Source organism: Acanthochromis polyacanthus, chromosome 16 (genome assembly GCF_021347895.1).
Source record: "Acanthochromis polyacanthus isolate Apoly-LR-REF ecotype Palm Island chromosome 16, KAUST_Apoly_ChrSc, whole genome shotgun sequence".
Classification (NCBI taxonomy): Eukaryota; Metazoa; Chordata; class Actinopteri; family Pomacentridae; genus Acanthochromis; species Acanthochromis polyacanthus.
In genome coordinates this window covers 28,546,145-28,560,078 of record NC_067128.1, presented here as the reverse complement: position 1 = coordinate 28,560,078, position 13,934 = coordinate 28,546,145, and the positions used below count along the sequence as shown (strand labels likewise).

The window sequence follows — 13,934 nt, the reverse complement described above, 5'->3', positions numbered from 1 at the left end:
TTTTTATCTTGCCAGTTAACAGTGATACATTTCTCTTGTCTGTCTCCTTTAAGCCACACTGATGACTCCCGTTGCTCCTCCCATCCTGTGCCATATGCTCCCATAATTCACTGCCAGTTGCTTTTTTTCCACCTCACGTGTTGAGTTGCCCTGTCAGTGGTCTCCTCTCTTTCTCCATCTTGATATTCTGCTGTTCATGTTCAAGACAAAATCACACTCGCAGACATTCTGAATTCCCGAATGAAAAGATGTTTGTTTGTTTGTTTGTTTGTTTTTTGACGTTTCAGTGGAGTAGATTTAGATATTTATCCACGGCGAGAGGTTGGAATGGAGCAGCCAGGGCAACAGGTTTAGCTGCTAGCTACAGCAGTTTTTACTCATCTCACACAAAGACAAACAGGCAGATCGGGTTCAGCTCGCATTACAAAGTTGGCCCATATCACGGTGTCCCTGTCTCTGGCCAACAAGAACCCCCTGGACTGAGACTGGCCTCTGCTCGATTTTATCACAATAACGCACTGTCACTTCACATTTACGCTGGGTGAAACTTACCCCGCCAACTGCCACCGCTGGGCTCAGATAACACCGGTGACAATCAGCACTCTGTTTGTCTGTCTCTGGGTACCTGCTGCGGCAGTTTGTAATGTGGCTAATAGCCACATGGTTGCTGCCAGACAGACTCCCAGGACAAGCAGATCCCCCTGTTGATGTTCACTCTAATATTCGGTTAGCCATAGAAACAGCTGGCTTCATGCGAAAACTGCTGTGTGGAAAAAAAAAAACAAAAAACAATGGCTCTGAAAGTCCAGTTTTACATGCTACAACTGGAATGAAAACTCTGCATATGTGGTTCCATTTAACTGATCTCATCGTTTATGTGCCCTTGCAGACAGAAGCAGGATCACAAATCAACTCATGTTTCCTTTATCTAAACTGGGTGATTCTGCTGCCACAGATTCAAGTAGTTGTTATTATTTGACTACTTACATAGGATTTATCATTCTTATCTCCTACAAGTCAACATTGGTGACATTTCCCAGCCCTCTGAGTCCATTATTGCCAATCCTAAAGTTCTGGTTTGCACTATGCTCACAGTATCTCAAGGCCAGACCAAAAGACCGCAGTGCTGCAGTGATGGAGTAGTGTTGTTTCAGATACACATGAGACAATGAAATATGATCCAGGAAGTCCAGTTGAAATTGCAGATTCCCAGAAAAAAAATAAACAAAATTGCACAACAGTTGCTCAAAACTGCCTTTGACAACTGGTTGGCCTTTTGTCATGCCAAACTGAGGTACAAAAGTAGAAGCACAAAATTATTAACTGTTGGCTCCCTGACTGCTGTCACCAGACTGACTCCCTTCAAATCAATGAGAGGGGTTTGATTTCTCAAGCAGGGCTTCTGTAAGTCTGAGCATGGCCTCAGTCCCATGTTCTTTGTATGTCTCCATCAGCCAGATCACATTGCTGGTTGAATCTGTCTTGCTTTTTCATCACTGTATGTAATACCGTTTAGAAACTACCTAAATCCAGCACACAAGAAATTAATGAAGTAAAGCCTGCAAATTAGTCAGAGTAGTCAACCGATAAAGTCACAAGGCATGACTTGTATGGTAGATTTATTACCATCACTACCCAAATTCCCAAAGACCCAAAATCTACACTCGAGACTTTCTATATTCAGGCAAGATCAAATTCACATTAAATGTGCTTCTGAACTTGAGCTAATAACGACACATGAATGACTTTGAATTAAAACAAATATAAAAAATAAATAAAACTGGTATGTCATGCGAAAACAGTCTTTCAAGTACCTGATGAAACTAAGTATGTGTTACGTAAGTGTGTGTCTTTAGGTCAATTCGTGGATTTGGTTCTATCACTACTACATGAACTATGTGTCACTCCCACTGATGTTCCTAAAATGCTGGTTGTGACTTTATGTAAAAGCTATTTGCAGATTGGGTTGTAACACTATGCCAATGGTGATATTCTTGAAGTGTCCTGAGAACAGTTAGCTGACATAGCACAGGATTTCTGGAAAATGTGGAATTTTTCACTGTCTTACACAAACTTTGGGGGGCATGCAAATGTCTGGAGGTGTCCGTGAACAATGGATCCTCACCAACTAAGGCTGATGACAAAATTTACATCCTGAATATTGCGGTCCTTTTCGCACATGTAGTCATGGAAAGACTAATACTGCTGGACTGCAGTCCAAGGTAATGTGTTTTCATGTGACATTAGCTGCAACATAAGAACCACTGACAGGTGAAGTGAAAAACAACAAGCTCATGGTAGTAGCGTCCCCTAGCAGGTTTGTGCACCCCATCACACCATAAAAACTGCTCAGAAACACCTTGAGGAACATGACCAGGAGCCCAAGGTGTTGACCAGGCCTGTAAAAATCTCAGATTTCAATTTGATCAAGCATTCAAGGGATATGCCAGAACAACCTGGATCTATGGAGTCCATAGACTCTACTGGACCCAAAGGATCTGCTTTCAACATCCCAGAGCCAGACACCACAGGACACCCCAAGGGGTCATGTCTAAATGCCCTAAAAGGTCAGAGGTGTTTTGGTGGCGGAGAGGGATTTATTATTGTGGCTGATTGGTGTAGTGTTCTTGTACAACCAAAGTGTGTGAAGCAGTTGAAACTGTCGTGCATAAAATAACCTATTCCCTATGTAGGTCCGGCAGTCTACCTTTCTGCAAAATGTGTAGCAGAAGTGATACAAAAACATGATATACACGGACGCAGATTTTGATCTGATTTAAGGATTTTTATTGTCTTCACCGGGGAGACATTTTATCTTCAAAAGCTCAAACAGCAGTTCACATTTCAGCTCCCAAAACATTCATTTTCCATCTAGAAACTCCTTGTGTGCTAATCTCCATTTTATGGCCAGATAACTTCTAGCTTGTGTCCTCAAAAAGAGTCAAGTTTCTGTAGGCAAAACTCTCAAAATATTTACCCACAAACTGCAGCAATAAAGACCTGTTAATGTGATGGCTAATGTGATATGGTCTGCTTGTAGCTGCTGAAAACACATGCAAGCAACATGTGCAGCTGTTTGCTTTTGTCAGTGTGTGAAATAAGATTCTTCTCACTCTTGTAATACTTAGCTGTTTCAGCCTTGTACCAGTTAACACCTGTTTTTTTTTGTTTTTTTTCCATGAAAATTTAGTAGGGAAGTCACAATGAGTCGGTGTGAGAGATCCCACCCCCTCCGTAGCCTTTAAGGGTTACTGGTCTGATATTCCATCTCTGCCACTTTTCTCTGTCCCAAACAAGCTTTTCCAGTCTGTCAACCTCATTGTATTGCAACAAGAGAAAAGAAGGTCAGTGAAAGACTCCAGAAAACATAATATGAGCTAAATGCCTTAGGTTTGTGTCAGAAACCTGAAAGAGAGGTTGGAAACTTCTCCATTTTCAGTATAACTTCTGAAGCAGATTCCTGAATAGGCACAAAGCCCCCAAAAAGTTCTTGCTAAACCAGATTTGTATTTCTCTGACATATTGTTTTTTTTATGCCGCATATTTTCCCTACTTGACTAATATCAGCAGAACAGCAGTTTAGCCAGATAATTTAAACTACTAGTTGTCAGCTGCTTTTTCTGTGGTTTCTATTGACCTGTTACTGTTTTAACCATCCTAAAGCACCTTTATAGTCAAATTGCATTCTTCTGTTGCACTTCCTCTTCTTGAATTTGGTTTGATCCAGTTCGATTTGTTTCCATTTTGTAAAATCGATGTGAAATGAAAGCGTTAGTGGCTGGCACTGTCTTCCAACATGAGGAGGTTCAGCATTCACTTGCGCCTGCAGAAACGATAGTTACATGGAAATAAAACAGTTTGGATGTTCATCTAATGCAGTTATAGTTTCTGATTTTTACACAAATATTTCTATAGAACTTTTGTACAGCTTTGTACAAACTAGCCCCAAAAGTTCCTTCTTAGTTTAACTGCTAATTTAAACTAAGAGCAGTAAACAACCTTAGCCAAATAAGCAATTGTAAATCTCTAGGATAGTATACACCTAATGTTTTTCTTTTGCCCATGCTGTGTCTGCAGTTTCAATTTCCACCCAGTATCCAAATAATTACTACTTGGCACATGCAATTTACTTTTCTGTGCTCATATAACCTTATAAATGAGAAATCATACAAAAGCTAATGGTACAATTCTAAGATACTGATAGTAGTACATTCAAATTGCAGGTTCACATTTGAATTTTCAGTTCACGAAATGCAAATGTACTCATAACTCTTTCAACTGGATCCAGACTACCCTGAAGGTAAAACACTGTGCCATCACAGAGACCGATGTGAAATAATTCTCAAATAGGGAAACTAGAAACACTTCTGGGCAGTCTCTTTTCAAAAGCATTCATAGTTTTGCATCTGGTTGTAAGTGATGGATGCAACTAAAAGACAGTTTCAAACCCCTCTTAGTTTCTTACCTCCTCACACCTGGCCAATTGTTTTGTAAAGCTTGTCGAATTGTCAAACACAGCTCTCCCAATTCTGAGGTTCGAAAGGTGTTGAAAGGAGGGGGCGTTGAATCTCTTCTACATATATGGGAGGACTTCTGGCACTAGACCGATTCCCCCATCACTCTCAGCCTCTAGTTCCCAGCACCTCTAAGCCTTATAATAAATCCAGACTTGCCAATTGTAGTCCAGCTGTTGGTATGAGTTGTGCCATGATCGCAGACTGATGTGTGGTCTGATGTGAGCACAGGCTGGGGGCTGAGCACTCCACTTTCACACACAAAGAACCACCCAGAATCCCCCCAAGGTGTCTAGCCCTTTCCCACCATTGTTCACATATCTCTATGACTACGAATGACAACCATCATTCATTTGATTCCAATTTTTGTTGCTAGTGCTGCAGTTGAGAGTTGTGTTGACCACTCTTTTTTAGTTCCCTTAGTAATCCTGTTTGTGGCCAAGAAAATGCTGGCCTCCTTCAGCCTGTGCTGTTTTTTTTTTTTAAACGGTTGAGAGTTTGTCTTGATGTGACTCACAAAAGTGCCTTTGATAGCAGTCTTCTCCTGCCAGGTTCTGTTCCCCTTAACAGGGTTTTGACTGACCTTAGTGCCACTGTTGTCAACTCCCAGGCATTCAAACAAGCTAAAATGTGGCCTGTAGACTTGTTAAACCAACCCAGTAACTGTCAGCTGTCCTTGTTTTGCCAAGTTGCACAGTTTCTGAGGAAATCTCATGCATTTGCAAACCTGTGTCACTGTTCAAATTAACTAGCCTAAACAGACACTGGATCCATATAGATGAGCTCATTGTTTGGTTTGGGATTAGCCTGCTCACATCTTTTTCCAAAGGATGATTGTGACCAAATAGGAGCTTGTCACATTGGATCACTGCCCAAGATCACAGAAGGCAGTATTAAAACATTGAACAGAGTTATTTTCAGCACAATCCATGAATTATTTCTGCAGCTGTCCGACTTCGTTTTTTTTCCCTTCTCAGACAACACATTTGCTGTCACCTGCTTGAGCTAAACACAATCTTTTCCTGTCAGACTGGTCTCAGTTTCTACTGAGAGACATGTGTGAAGAAGGGAAGAGGGGAACAAATCAGTGGAAGGACTTGATGTACCAGCCATAATGGCTCCGGCATTGTGCAGTCTTGTCCTGCACCATCAACACCTTCAATGGTGCAAAGTTAATGTGAAGAGACATTTGGCAGATGGTTGCATTCTCTTCATGAAAAGATGTGAATAGGGATATTTTGCCTCTTTCCTTTCTTTTCTTGTGATCTCTCCACAAGACACCAGAGCAATAAGAGGAAGCGCCAGGAACACAAGACACAGAAACACTTGGTGTCAAAGTCTCTAAATGTGCATAGATGTGTCCCCCAACCCCTGCTGTGGTCAGTGAAGTGGATTATGTTGTTTTTGATCTTCCCTTTAAGGGAGTAGCTACTGAAGATGCATCCGCTATAAAAAAAATATATATTTTTAGCTCAACATTGCACAAGAAAATGCTCTTTTTATAGTAGTCATTAGGTTTTTCTCTTGAATTTACCATGTAAAGGACCCTGAGAAGACTTGCATTAATCAATGACAACACTGTAACCACCTGGTAAATATTGTGGGTTTCCCTTGTGCTGCCTAAAACAGCTTTGAAACACTGAGCTATGGACACAGTACACCTGGGATCTCCTGTGGTGTCTGGCAACAAGATGTTCCTCCATGAATCAGGCCTGTTTCAGTATGTCCCACAAATGCTTCATCACATTGGGCTCTGGAGAACCTGGAGGCTGGGTCAACATGTTGGGTTCTTAATCATGTTCCTTGATCTGTTCCTTAACAGTTTATGCAATCTGAGAGAGTGCATTTTCCTGCTTGGAAAATCCTCATGCATTGAGGAATGCTGTTGTCATGGGGTTGTGTATTCAGTCTGCCGCAATGTTTTGGTAAGCGGTGTGTGTCAAAGCAACGTCAAATGCCCATACCCGGGGTTTCCTGGCATAAAATTGCATAATAATGACACACTCCAAGTCCTGTATGTCACCTGCAAGTGGTTTCGTTATTGTGACTGCTTGAATAATGTTGGAAATTGCTGCTGTTTGAGTAAAATTTACTTTCATTGTGACTTCTTGAGTTACTAACCATAGTTTACTAAGGGTCCTGCATCATACTAGCCTAGCCGTGCTAGACAACCCACGGCAACGAATTTAATTCTCTGCCAGGGTGGGTCTAGTTACCCTCCATAAGGTTCGAGGTTGGATGCTCCTAAAACTGGCCGGACCAATCACCATGAAGTGTAGAGTCAGAAGGCGGGCGTAACTAAGTGACGACAGAGGCGCGATGATTCTGACAGAAACAACCGGCGCACAATAAACTTTATCTTTCGACTCGGCTTTGACCACAGCCCTTAAAGATTTGAAGCTAAAATTCAACTTGAAAGATAAACAAAGGACGGCACTGAAGTGTTTCATTGAGAAGAAAGACGTATTTGGACTTATGTCGACGGGATATGGCAAATCCTTAATATACCAGTTGGCTCCGCTGGTTGGGAAGTGAATGGGACTTTGCCACAATCCGGCGCTCGTAGGAACTACGTCAGCCTATTGGTTGCGCTGATTGGTTGTATACCTACCCAATTGCTGCAGAGTGATTTGAAAGACAACCTTTTAGCCCGCCTCCCTCCCTGTCGAGCGTTCCTAGACCCTTGTGTCTTAAGAGCTGGGTCTAGCGTGGCTAGGCTAGCATCATACCAGTCAGGCTTCAAAGCACTACAGCCAACAAAGACGAGTGTGCCATTATACACTGCATTGTTGTGACTGTGAAATGTTTTTGAGGTTACATTCGATTACAATACAAAGGCTAAACTCATCTGACTGAGTGATTAAAAAATGAGTTACCAGATCTGTTGCTAATCAAAACTAATCAATTGCATGTTTGTTTGAATGGTGTCTAATGGCGAACTGTCTGCTGAATGTTTTAGTTCCCAATAGCCACGAAAGCCACATTCCAGAAATCTGTTGTTAATATTTGCTGTTGAAAAAGTTTCTTTCCTAATGTTATGAACAGTTACTGGGGCATGGACTTGAGGAGTTTCTGGAATTAAAATCTCTTAGTCAGAGCTGCTGATATGTAGGTTGGAATTGTAGTGTTGCTGTGAAAAAGTGGGCAGTACCCCAGAGGAGCTACTGACTTTATTGGATCCCAGCTCTCCCTGCCTGCATGAGGCTGCCTGACTAATGACTGTTATCAGTACAGATCTCCTCTAATTAGGCCTGACAGGGAGCGATGGGAGCCGCTACACCGTGTAATGTGAGAAAAAGTGCAGGTGAGGTCAAAGAAAACAGACACACCTTGGCCTCCAACACAGGAGCCTGATTTTTCCCACATACACCAGGACTTTATGAGGATTAATGCAGAGAGCTGTTGAACCAGTGAACTTTGCTGAAGTAAATGTAATTCCCCTGATCCTCATATTGGTGAGGAATTAATCACCTTAAGAAATATGTAAAAAGTCTTTGGCTCATTTGAGTCACTTAGCACAGGCAGTCTCTACTTTAAGCTTCCTTGTTGATGATCTGGCACTATCAGCCAGTTAAAGGGCTGTTTACTGCGACTCAGTGTCAGACAGGAATAGACCCCAGAGCTCATTGATTAATTGATCGTTTCACTAAGGGAGATTGGCAAGCCTTAAAACACAGGTTACAAACCTAGCCAGTTCCATTAGCGTATTTCAACTCAGTTAATATTTCTAGCAGCATCTCTTTGGGTTCAGCAGTCTTATGAACTTGTTGAACTGGCCTGGGCTTCACTTTACAATTATTGATATGGTACCAATACTGCTACTGTGAATTTTAGGAATATTTTCATATTACATCAATAAACTAATTTCATCTGCTTTGAGTCTTTGTAAGAACCTTGTGAAAAAATCATGTCCTTTTCCTACATACACATTTAATTGGCATTTAGATTAATGTAAGATTTGGATCAGGTCAATCAAATGAACACATACTCAGCCACAAGTCTATCAAAAAATCCACTATATTCTGAAAGGATGGGGAAAACCCATATGCTACTGTGATTATTGCTCCCTGTTGTCCTTTGAACTGACTCCATAAAACAGTTTTTTTTACAAATTTGTACTCAGTTCACATTCAAACTGGGGTTGGGCAGTGTGATACAATTTTCCAAGTGGCTACTGTAAGTTCAACATCTGACAATTGCTGATATATTTGTAGAGGTTTATGACACTAAAAAAGAGTCAGATCATGGCATGGCATCAGATCAGTGTTTGCCATGAACTTATTTATTTGTGGTGGCCCACCACAAATTCAGCATTGACTACCACAACGATTTTCTATTTCTTTACAATTGTAAATGGGTAAAACCTTTCCCACAGTTGATGACTAGCCTTTCCTTTCTGAATTAACTCTTCAGTGACAAGGAGAGGTACAGAGGCTATAGTACTGCATGAACTGGCCTTTGTTTTCTTTTCTGGGGCAGCCAACCGGGTACACAACATTTAGATAACAAATTGAAAACTGATCTTATTCATGTTATTTATGGCTGATGACAGCAACTAAATCATTTTTGTTGGCATGCACTTCACGATGACTGTAGCTACATGTTGCTAACTTGCGTATCTTAGTTCCTGCTTTTCAGATGTTTTTCAAGACCTTTATGTATCACAAACACAATGACAATAAAAAAAAAACTTGCAGCGGTGCTGGAGCAGATACGACAGCGGCTGCACTCACCGGCGCCATCTTGTTTTGTTGCTTTGAATTGCACTTTACAGGTTAATTATTTGCCAAGTTTAATTCTCGAGGAGGCAGATCATTAAAGTAGCAGAATAAGATGACAAAAAACTCCCCAAAAATTTCCCCCCCAAAAAACAACCAGCAGTGGACTGAAGCCCATCCCCAAGAACCGATGTATTTGTAAATCGTCCAAAACGTCTAAAAGTAAAGTTGTTTTTTTGGACAGCCATCAGTTCACGGACAAGACTGTCTACATATCTAGCAATTTCATTTGAGGCATCAAATGGAAAAGACACCGTTTTCAATATCATACCACTTCTTTTTGGTACCATAAAGGCACCTAGTTTGGTGTATCTAAAAGTAGACTAGGTACATTTGTAAATAAATGGGAGAGGAAAGAAAGTAGTTCTAGGAGAAACCAACAAGAATAAAGAAGGATTTAGACTTCAACATATTGTTTTAGAAATATTTTATTACAGTTTCCTTGTGATTCTTTTTAGGAGTAGTATTTGCAGTTCAGTGGTTTTGGAAGAAGCTTTTTCTTCCATTTGCAGCAATCAGGATTCATTGTATATTGCTGGAGATGTTCAGTCACTGATTTTCTCAAATTAGTTTGGAAACTAATTGCTGCACCATCACCAGGACCGGTGGTCTAGTAGCAGGAATCCATGATGCGCCTCATGCTCATGAACCTCATGCCGCTCATGTTGCTCATGCCCATGCCCATGCTCATCAGGCTCCTGTACTCTCCGGGCCTCATGTACATCATCCTTCCTCTGAAGTGGGGCTGCTCGTACATCAGCCACTGGCCCTCCATCACGTTGCAGGACATGCAGTTGGACATGCCGTAGCGGTCCATGATGTTGTCGCAGTCCTCCATCAGCTCGTGCATCATGCCCTGGAAGTTCTCCCTCTCGTAGATCCTCATCCTGAATGAGCCTCTGTGCATGGGGATCATGCGGCAGGACCTGATGCAGTCGCTCATGCCCATCATGCTCATGTAGTCGGCGTACTCGCCCCTCCTCATGAAGTACTGGTTGCCCATGAAGTTGGTGCGGTCGTAGACCATGAAGCAGCCCCTCTCCACCCTGCAGGAGTGGCAGCGGTTCAGGTAGGAGGACATGTCGGCGCAGTCGCTCATGCATTCATAGGAGCGACCCTGGAAGTTCCTCTCCTCGTAGAAGATGATCTTGCTCATCATGTTCATGCCACTGGAGCTCATCTTTGCCAGGTGTTGTCACTGGAGGTGATGTTGCTGTTGTTGCTGCTGCTGCTCTTGGAGCTGAACTGCTTGTCAACCTGCTGGAGACCTTGCTTTTTATACCTGACAAGCAGTGGGCCCCCTTTGTGAAAACTGCCTGACCCAGCAACATGCCATGGAATCCCATAGAGCACTGAGGGTTGTCTCCATTTACGGCTTTTCCCTCAAAGGACCTTAGAGAGGCGATTTCACTTCAAATGCTGTCAGACAAAACCTTTTTGAAAGGGTTAACAGAAAACAATAGCACCTTTGTAACACCTGCAAAGCCTCACGCTGTCACAATAGAGCAATTTTGTTTTTTTTGTCCTCTCATTCTTAGCAGTGTGCTAGATCATTAATATTGTCAGCAAAGCAGTATTTTGCATTATGGCTGCCATATCTTAACTGGTTCGACTTCAAACACACTAAAGCTTTAATGGAATACTTCACTGTAGTCTCACTTAAAATCTCCCTGCTCATGTAATTCAGTTATGACTGTGACTGATGTTACAAAGGAATACTGTTTTGTTGGGCCTTCATAGTAATTAAGTGACCGCAGCAGGTCAGCAGTAGGTTTGAAACGTTTTCGTTTCATTTCAATATGATTGCTTCCGAGGAAAATGTCACTTTCCTTTCCTGTGAATTTTCACCATAAATGAAACCGGCTTTGAGAAACAGAACAGTGTGGTAATAATCCCTAAAGTATCTTGTAATTTGCTGATCTTTTTTTTTGCTGTAAATTGGAACAACAGTATCAAAAAATGCTCATAAAATAACATTGGGGAGAGTCACATGGGACAACCACACGGAATTATGGAATCCCCTGTTGTCCAGCATATTTAGTTTTATGTCCAAGTGCTTGTATATTGTTTTCAACTTACTTTTTCAAAGGTTTATAAAAGGCTATAGTTGTGAGCTTGTTGGTACACAGGTGGACTTTAGCTAAAACTTTAAAGTTTTTTTCCTGGTAAATAAGTAGGTTTTTTTTTTCTTGAATTGATTGGAAATACTGACATCTCAATTCCTGTTTCAATCCTTGTAAAAGTCTGTATTAGCACTTGTTGGAATGAAATTCACCTTAGCTCTGCATATAAAATACAATCTCAAGCTTTCATTATAAAAGATTGTAATCCAAAATTTTTTCTTGGTCTAGGGGGCCAAAGCAGGGGCAGTTTTAGACTTTCAGTTCTCGGGGTGCTTAGCACCTGGTTGGGCGCGCGGGGGTGGGGGGGTGGGGGTGCACATCTGACCAATGTTAAGTGATGGCTCACCCAGCTCTTCTGCATTCATAACAGAGCTCAGTCATTCTCTTAGATGACCCATTGATTTTCATTTGGGATCAGGTTTGATTGGTCTCTCCCATAAGCATTGCTTGCTTCATTTTGTGATTTGCGAGGCAAAACGAGTAAAATTCGCTAGCTAGAAGGCAGGCTAGTTAGCTGGATTGTTTGTTTTGACAACTCAGGCTTATAAATGCAGATTTCACGGACAAACTTGTGAGTTCACTTCAGAGTATATAAATACCAAGTAAATGTTGCAGTCACCTGCAGTTGCTGGCTCTGTTGGCTAGCCTGTCAATCTCTCTGCCCGATCCATCACACGCACACAGGGGTGGGAGCAGCATTCAGCGCAGCGGCAGAGTAGAGGGGAACTTGCGCTCTCTTAATGGATCAAACCATTATCCAAAGGGGGGAGGGGGTCAAATTGGGGAAAACTTTGCCAGATTTTACATTTGGTTTGAAACGGTAAAATAAATAACACTGTTAATAATTATTTCAGTATTTATTATAAACACAAATAGGTAACGCCCAATAATTCTAGGGGTGCTTAAAAAAAATTAAGGGGTGCTCAAGCACCCCTGAAAATGTTCTAGCTCCGCCCCTGGGCCAAAGTAACACGACTTTCCACCTTTTCACCTGCATATACTCTACCTCCACAAATGAAAAGATTTGTACAGCTCTATTCAGAACAGATGACCAGATCTACAAGGTTAATTGATGCAGTGTGGAGTTCATAAAAGCAACTCTGCTTTTGCACAATCTACCTTTTCATTTACACCCACTAAGGAATGGGACAAGCTAAAAACTTGAACTCAAATATGAATTTTCATAAACCAGTGTTGTCAGTGTTAATCAGACAGATGTAGTATCTTTATCCCTATATCATCCTGATTATTGTTTTCATTATGTTGATGTACTGATGGGATGATCTGTTAAATGTGGAAGTGTTTATGTTGTACTGTGTGTGATGGTGTGTATGTGCTGTAAGATGAGACTGGGGTTGTGAGGCTGTGCCTGAATATTCGATCATATCTTCACGTCTTATCTACATTTAGTACCTTGAATTACATTTGTATGCTATATTTAATCCCATGCCTAGCTGCCCAGGGACTGCAGATGAAAATTAGCTCATAGCTAAATCTGGTATAATGCATCTCTGCTCCTACGAGATTAATGTTTCTGTGCACAGTCCCTGAAAATGAAACAAAAAGCAGATATCTTATACTACCGGTTAAAGGAACACCAAAATTGAAATAATGTGAACCTCACAGCAAGGTTCGCAAAGTAATTATAGTATGTGGAGAAAAAAAGGTTAAATATTGCTGAGCTTTCAGATTGTAGAGAGTTTCTTACAGGCTTAAGTGGTTCAGTTATTTGCATAGGTATGAGAAAAGGATGAATTTAAGGGGTAGGGGACCCACTGAGACTACATATTTGTGTGGTATTGGTACAAATGGATGCATACTTCTTCCACACAGCAGATACAGACATCTATATTGATCAATCTTGATCACGTATGTTCTGATGCACAAAAGGCTAAAAAAAAACTTGGTTTTTTTTAGTAAAATTCCTCGCTGTCAGGTCAAGAAAAGTAGCTGGCAGCTCCAGGAGTGTGAGAAGACCTCATTAACAATCTATCTGACAAGTGTAAATACACTAATAGCCACAATTGCAGCTGTGGAGTCTCTCAACAGTATGTCATATGGGTTGCTTCATTTGAAATTCTTTTCAAATCAATTGTTGTTCATTCAGTATATATGCTTATTGCAGTCTTAAACCAACATCAGTTGCCTTAAGGTCTGGAAAATAAAATAAAATTCAGTGGAAGAGTGAGTTGAGAGTTCGTGACAAGCTCAAAAATATCTGTACAGCAATACAGAAAAGTGGAAATGCTGTGGAAGTTTCTAGAATAGATCAGAAAACTGAAAGAACCTGTAAAATCAACTTACAATGACGCAAGAATGTACACAGTTGTGGTTGTAGTTTCTTTATGAAAACTAGTTTTTGCGTGCTTCCAAAATATTGTTGAACTTTTGGCGCGACCCAATAACAATACTACCATAAAATGGAGTATAAAATAAAGATTTAGTATGTACCAATGAACAGTATATCAAATGCAGTTTGCCACAAATACCAGGAAGGCTGACTACATCTAGTTACACTC

The 13,934-nt window shown here is 41.1% G+C and overlaps 1 protein-coding gene and 1 long non-coding RNA gene across 2 annotated transcripts; both read right to left on the bottom strand.

Annotated features, from left to right (window-relative positions):
- Positions 1 to 2,764: 2,764 nt before the first annotated feature.
- LOC110957802 (uncharacterized) lies at positions 2,765 to 4,762 on the bottom strand. The gene is made up of 2 exons (XR_002596145.2): positions 4,466 to 4,762; positions 2,765 to 3,823 (listed from the first exon to the last, which is right to left on the bottom strand). It is a non-coding gene; the product is annotated as an uncharacterized LOC110957802 (long non-coding RNA).
- Positions 4,763 to 9,702: 4,940 nt separating this feature from the next.
- Positions 9,703 to 10,513, bottom strand: LOC110957801 (gamma-crystallin M2-like). Its single transcript, XM_022204003.2, has one exon. It carries the CDS (start codon positions 10,470 to 10,472, stop codon positions 9,903 to 9,905), a length of 570 nt encoding a protein of 189 aa, XP_022059695.2. The 5' UTR covers positions 10,473 to 10,513; the 3' UTR covers positions 9,703 to 9,902.
- Positions 10,514 to 13,934: the final 3,421 nt, after the last annotated feature.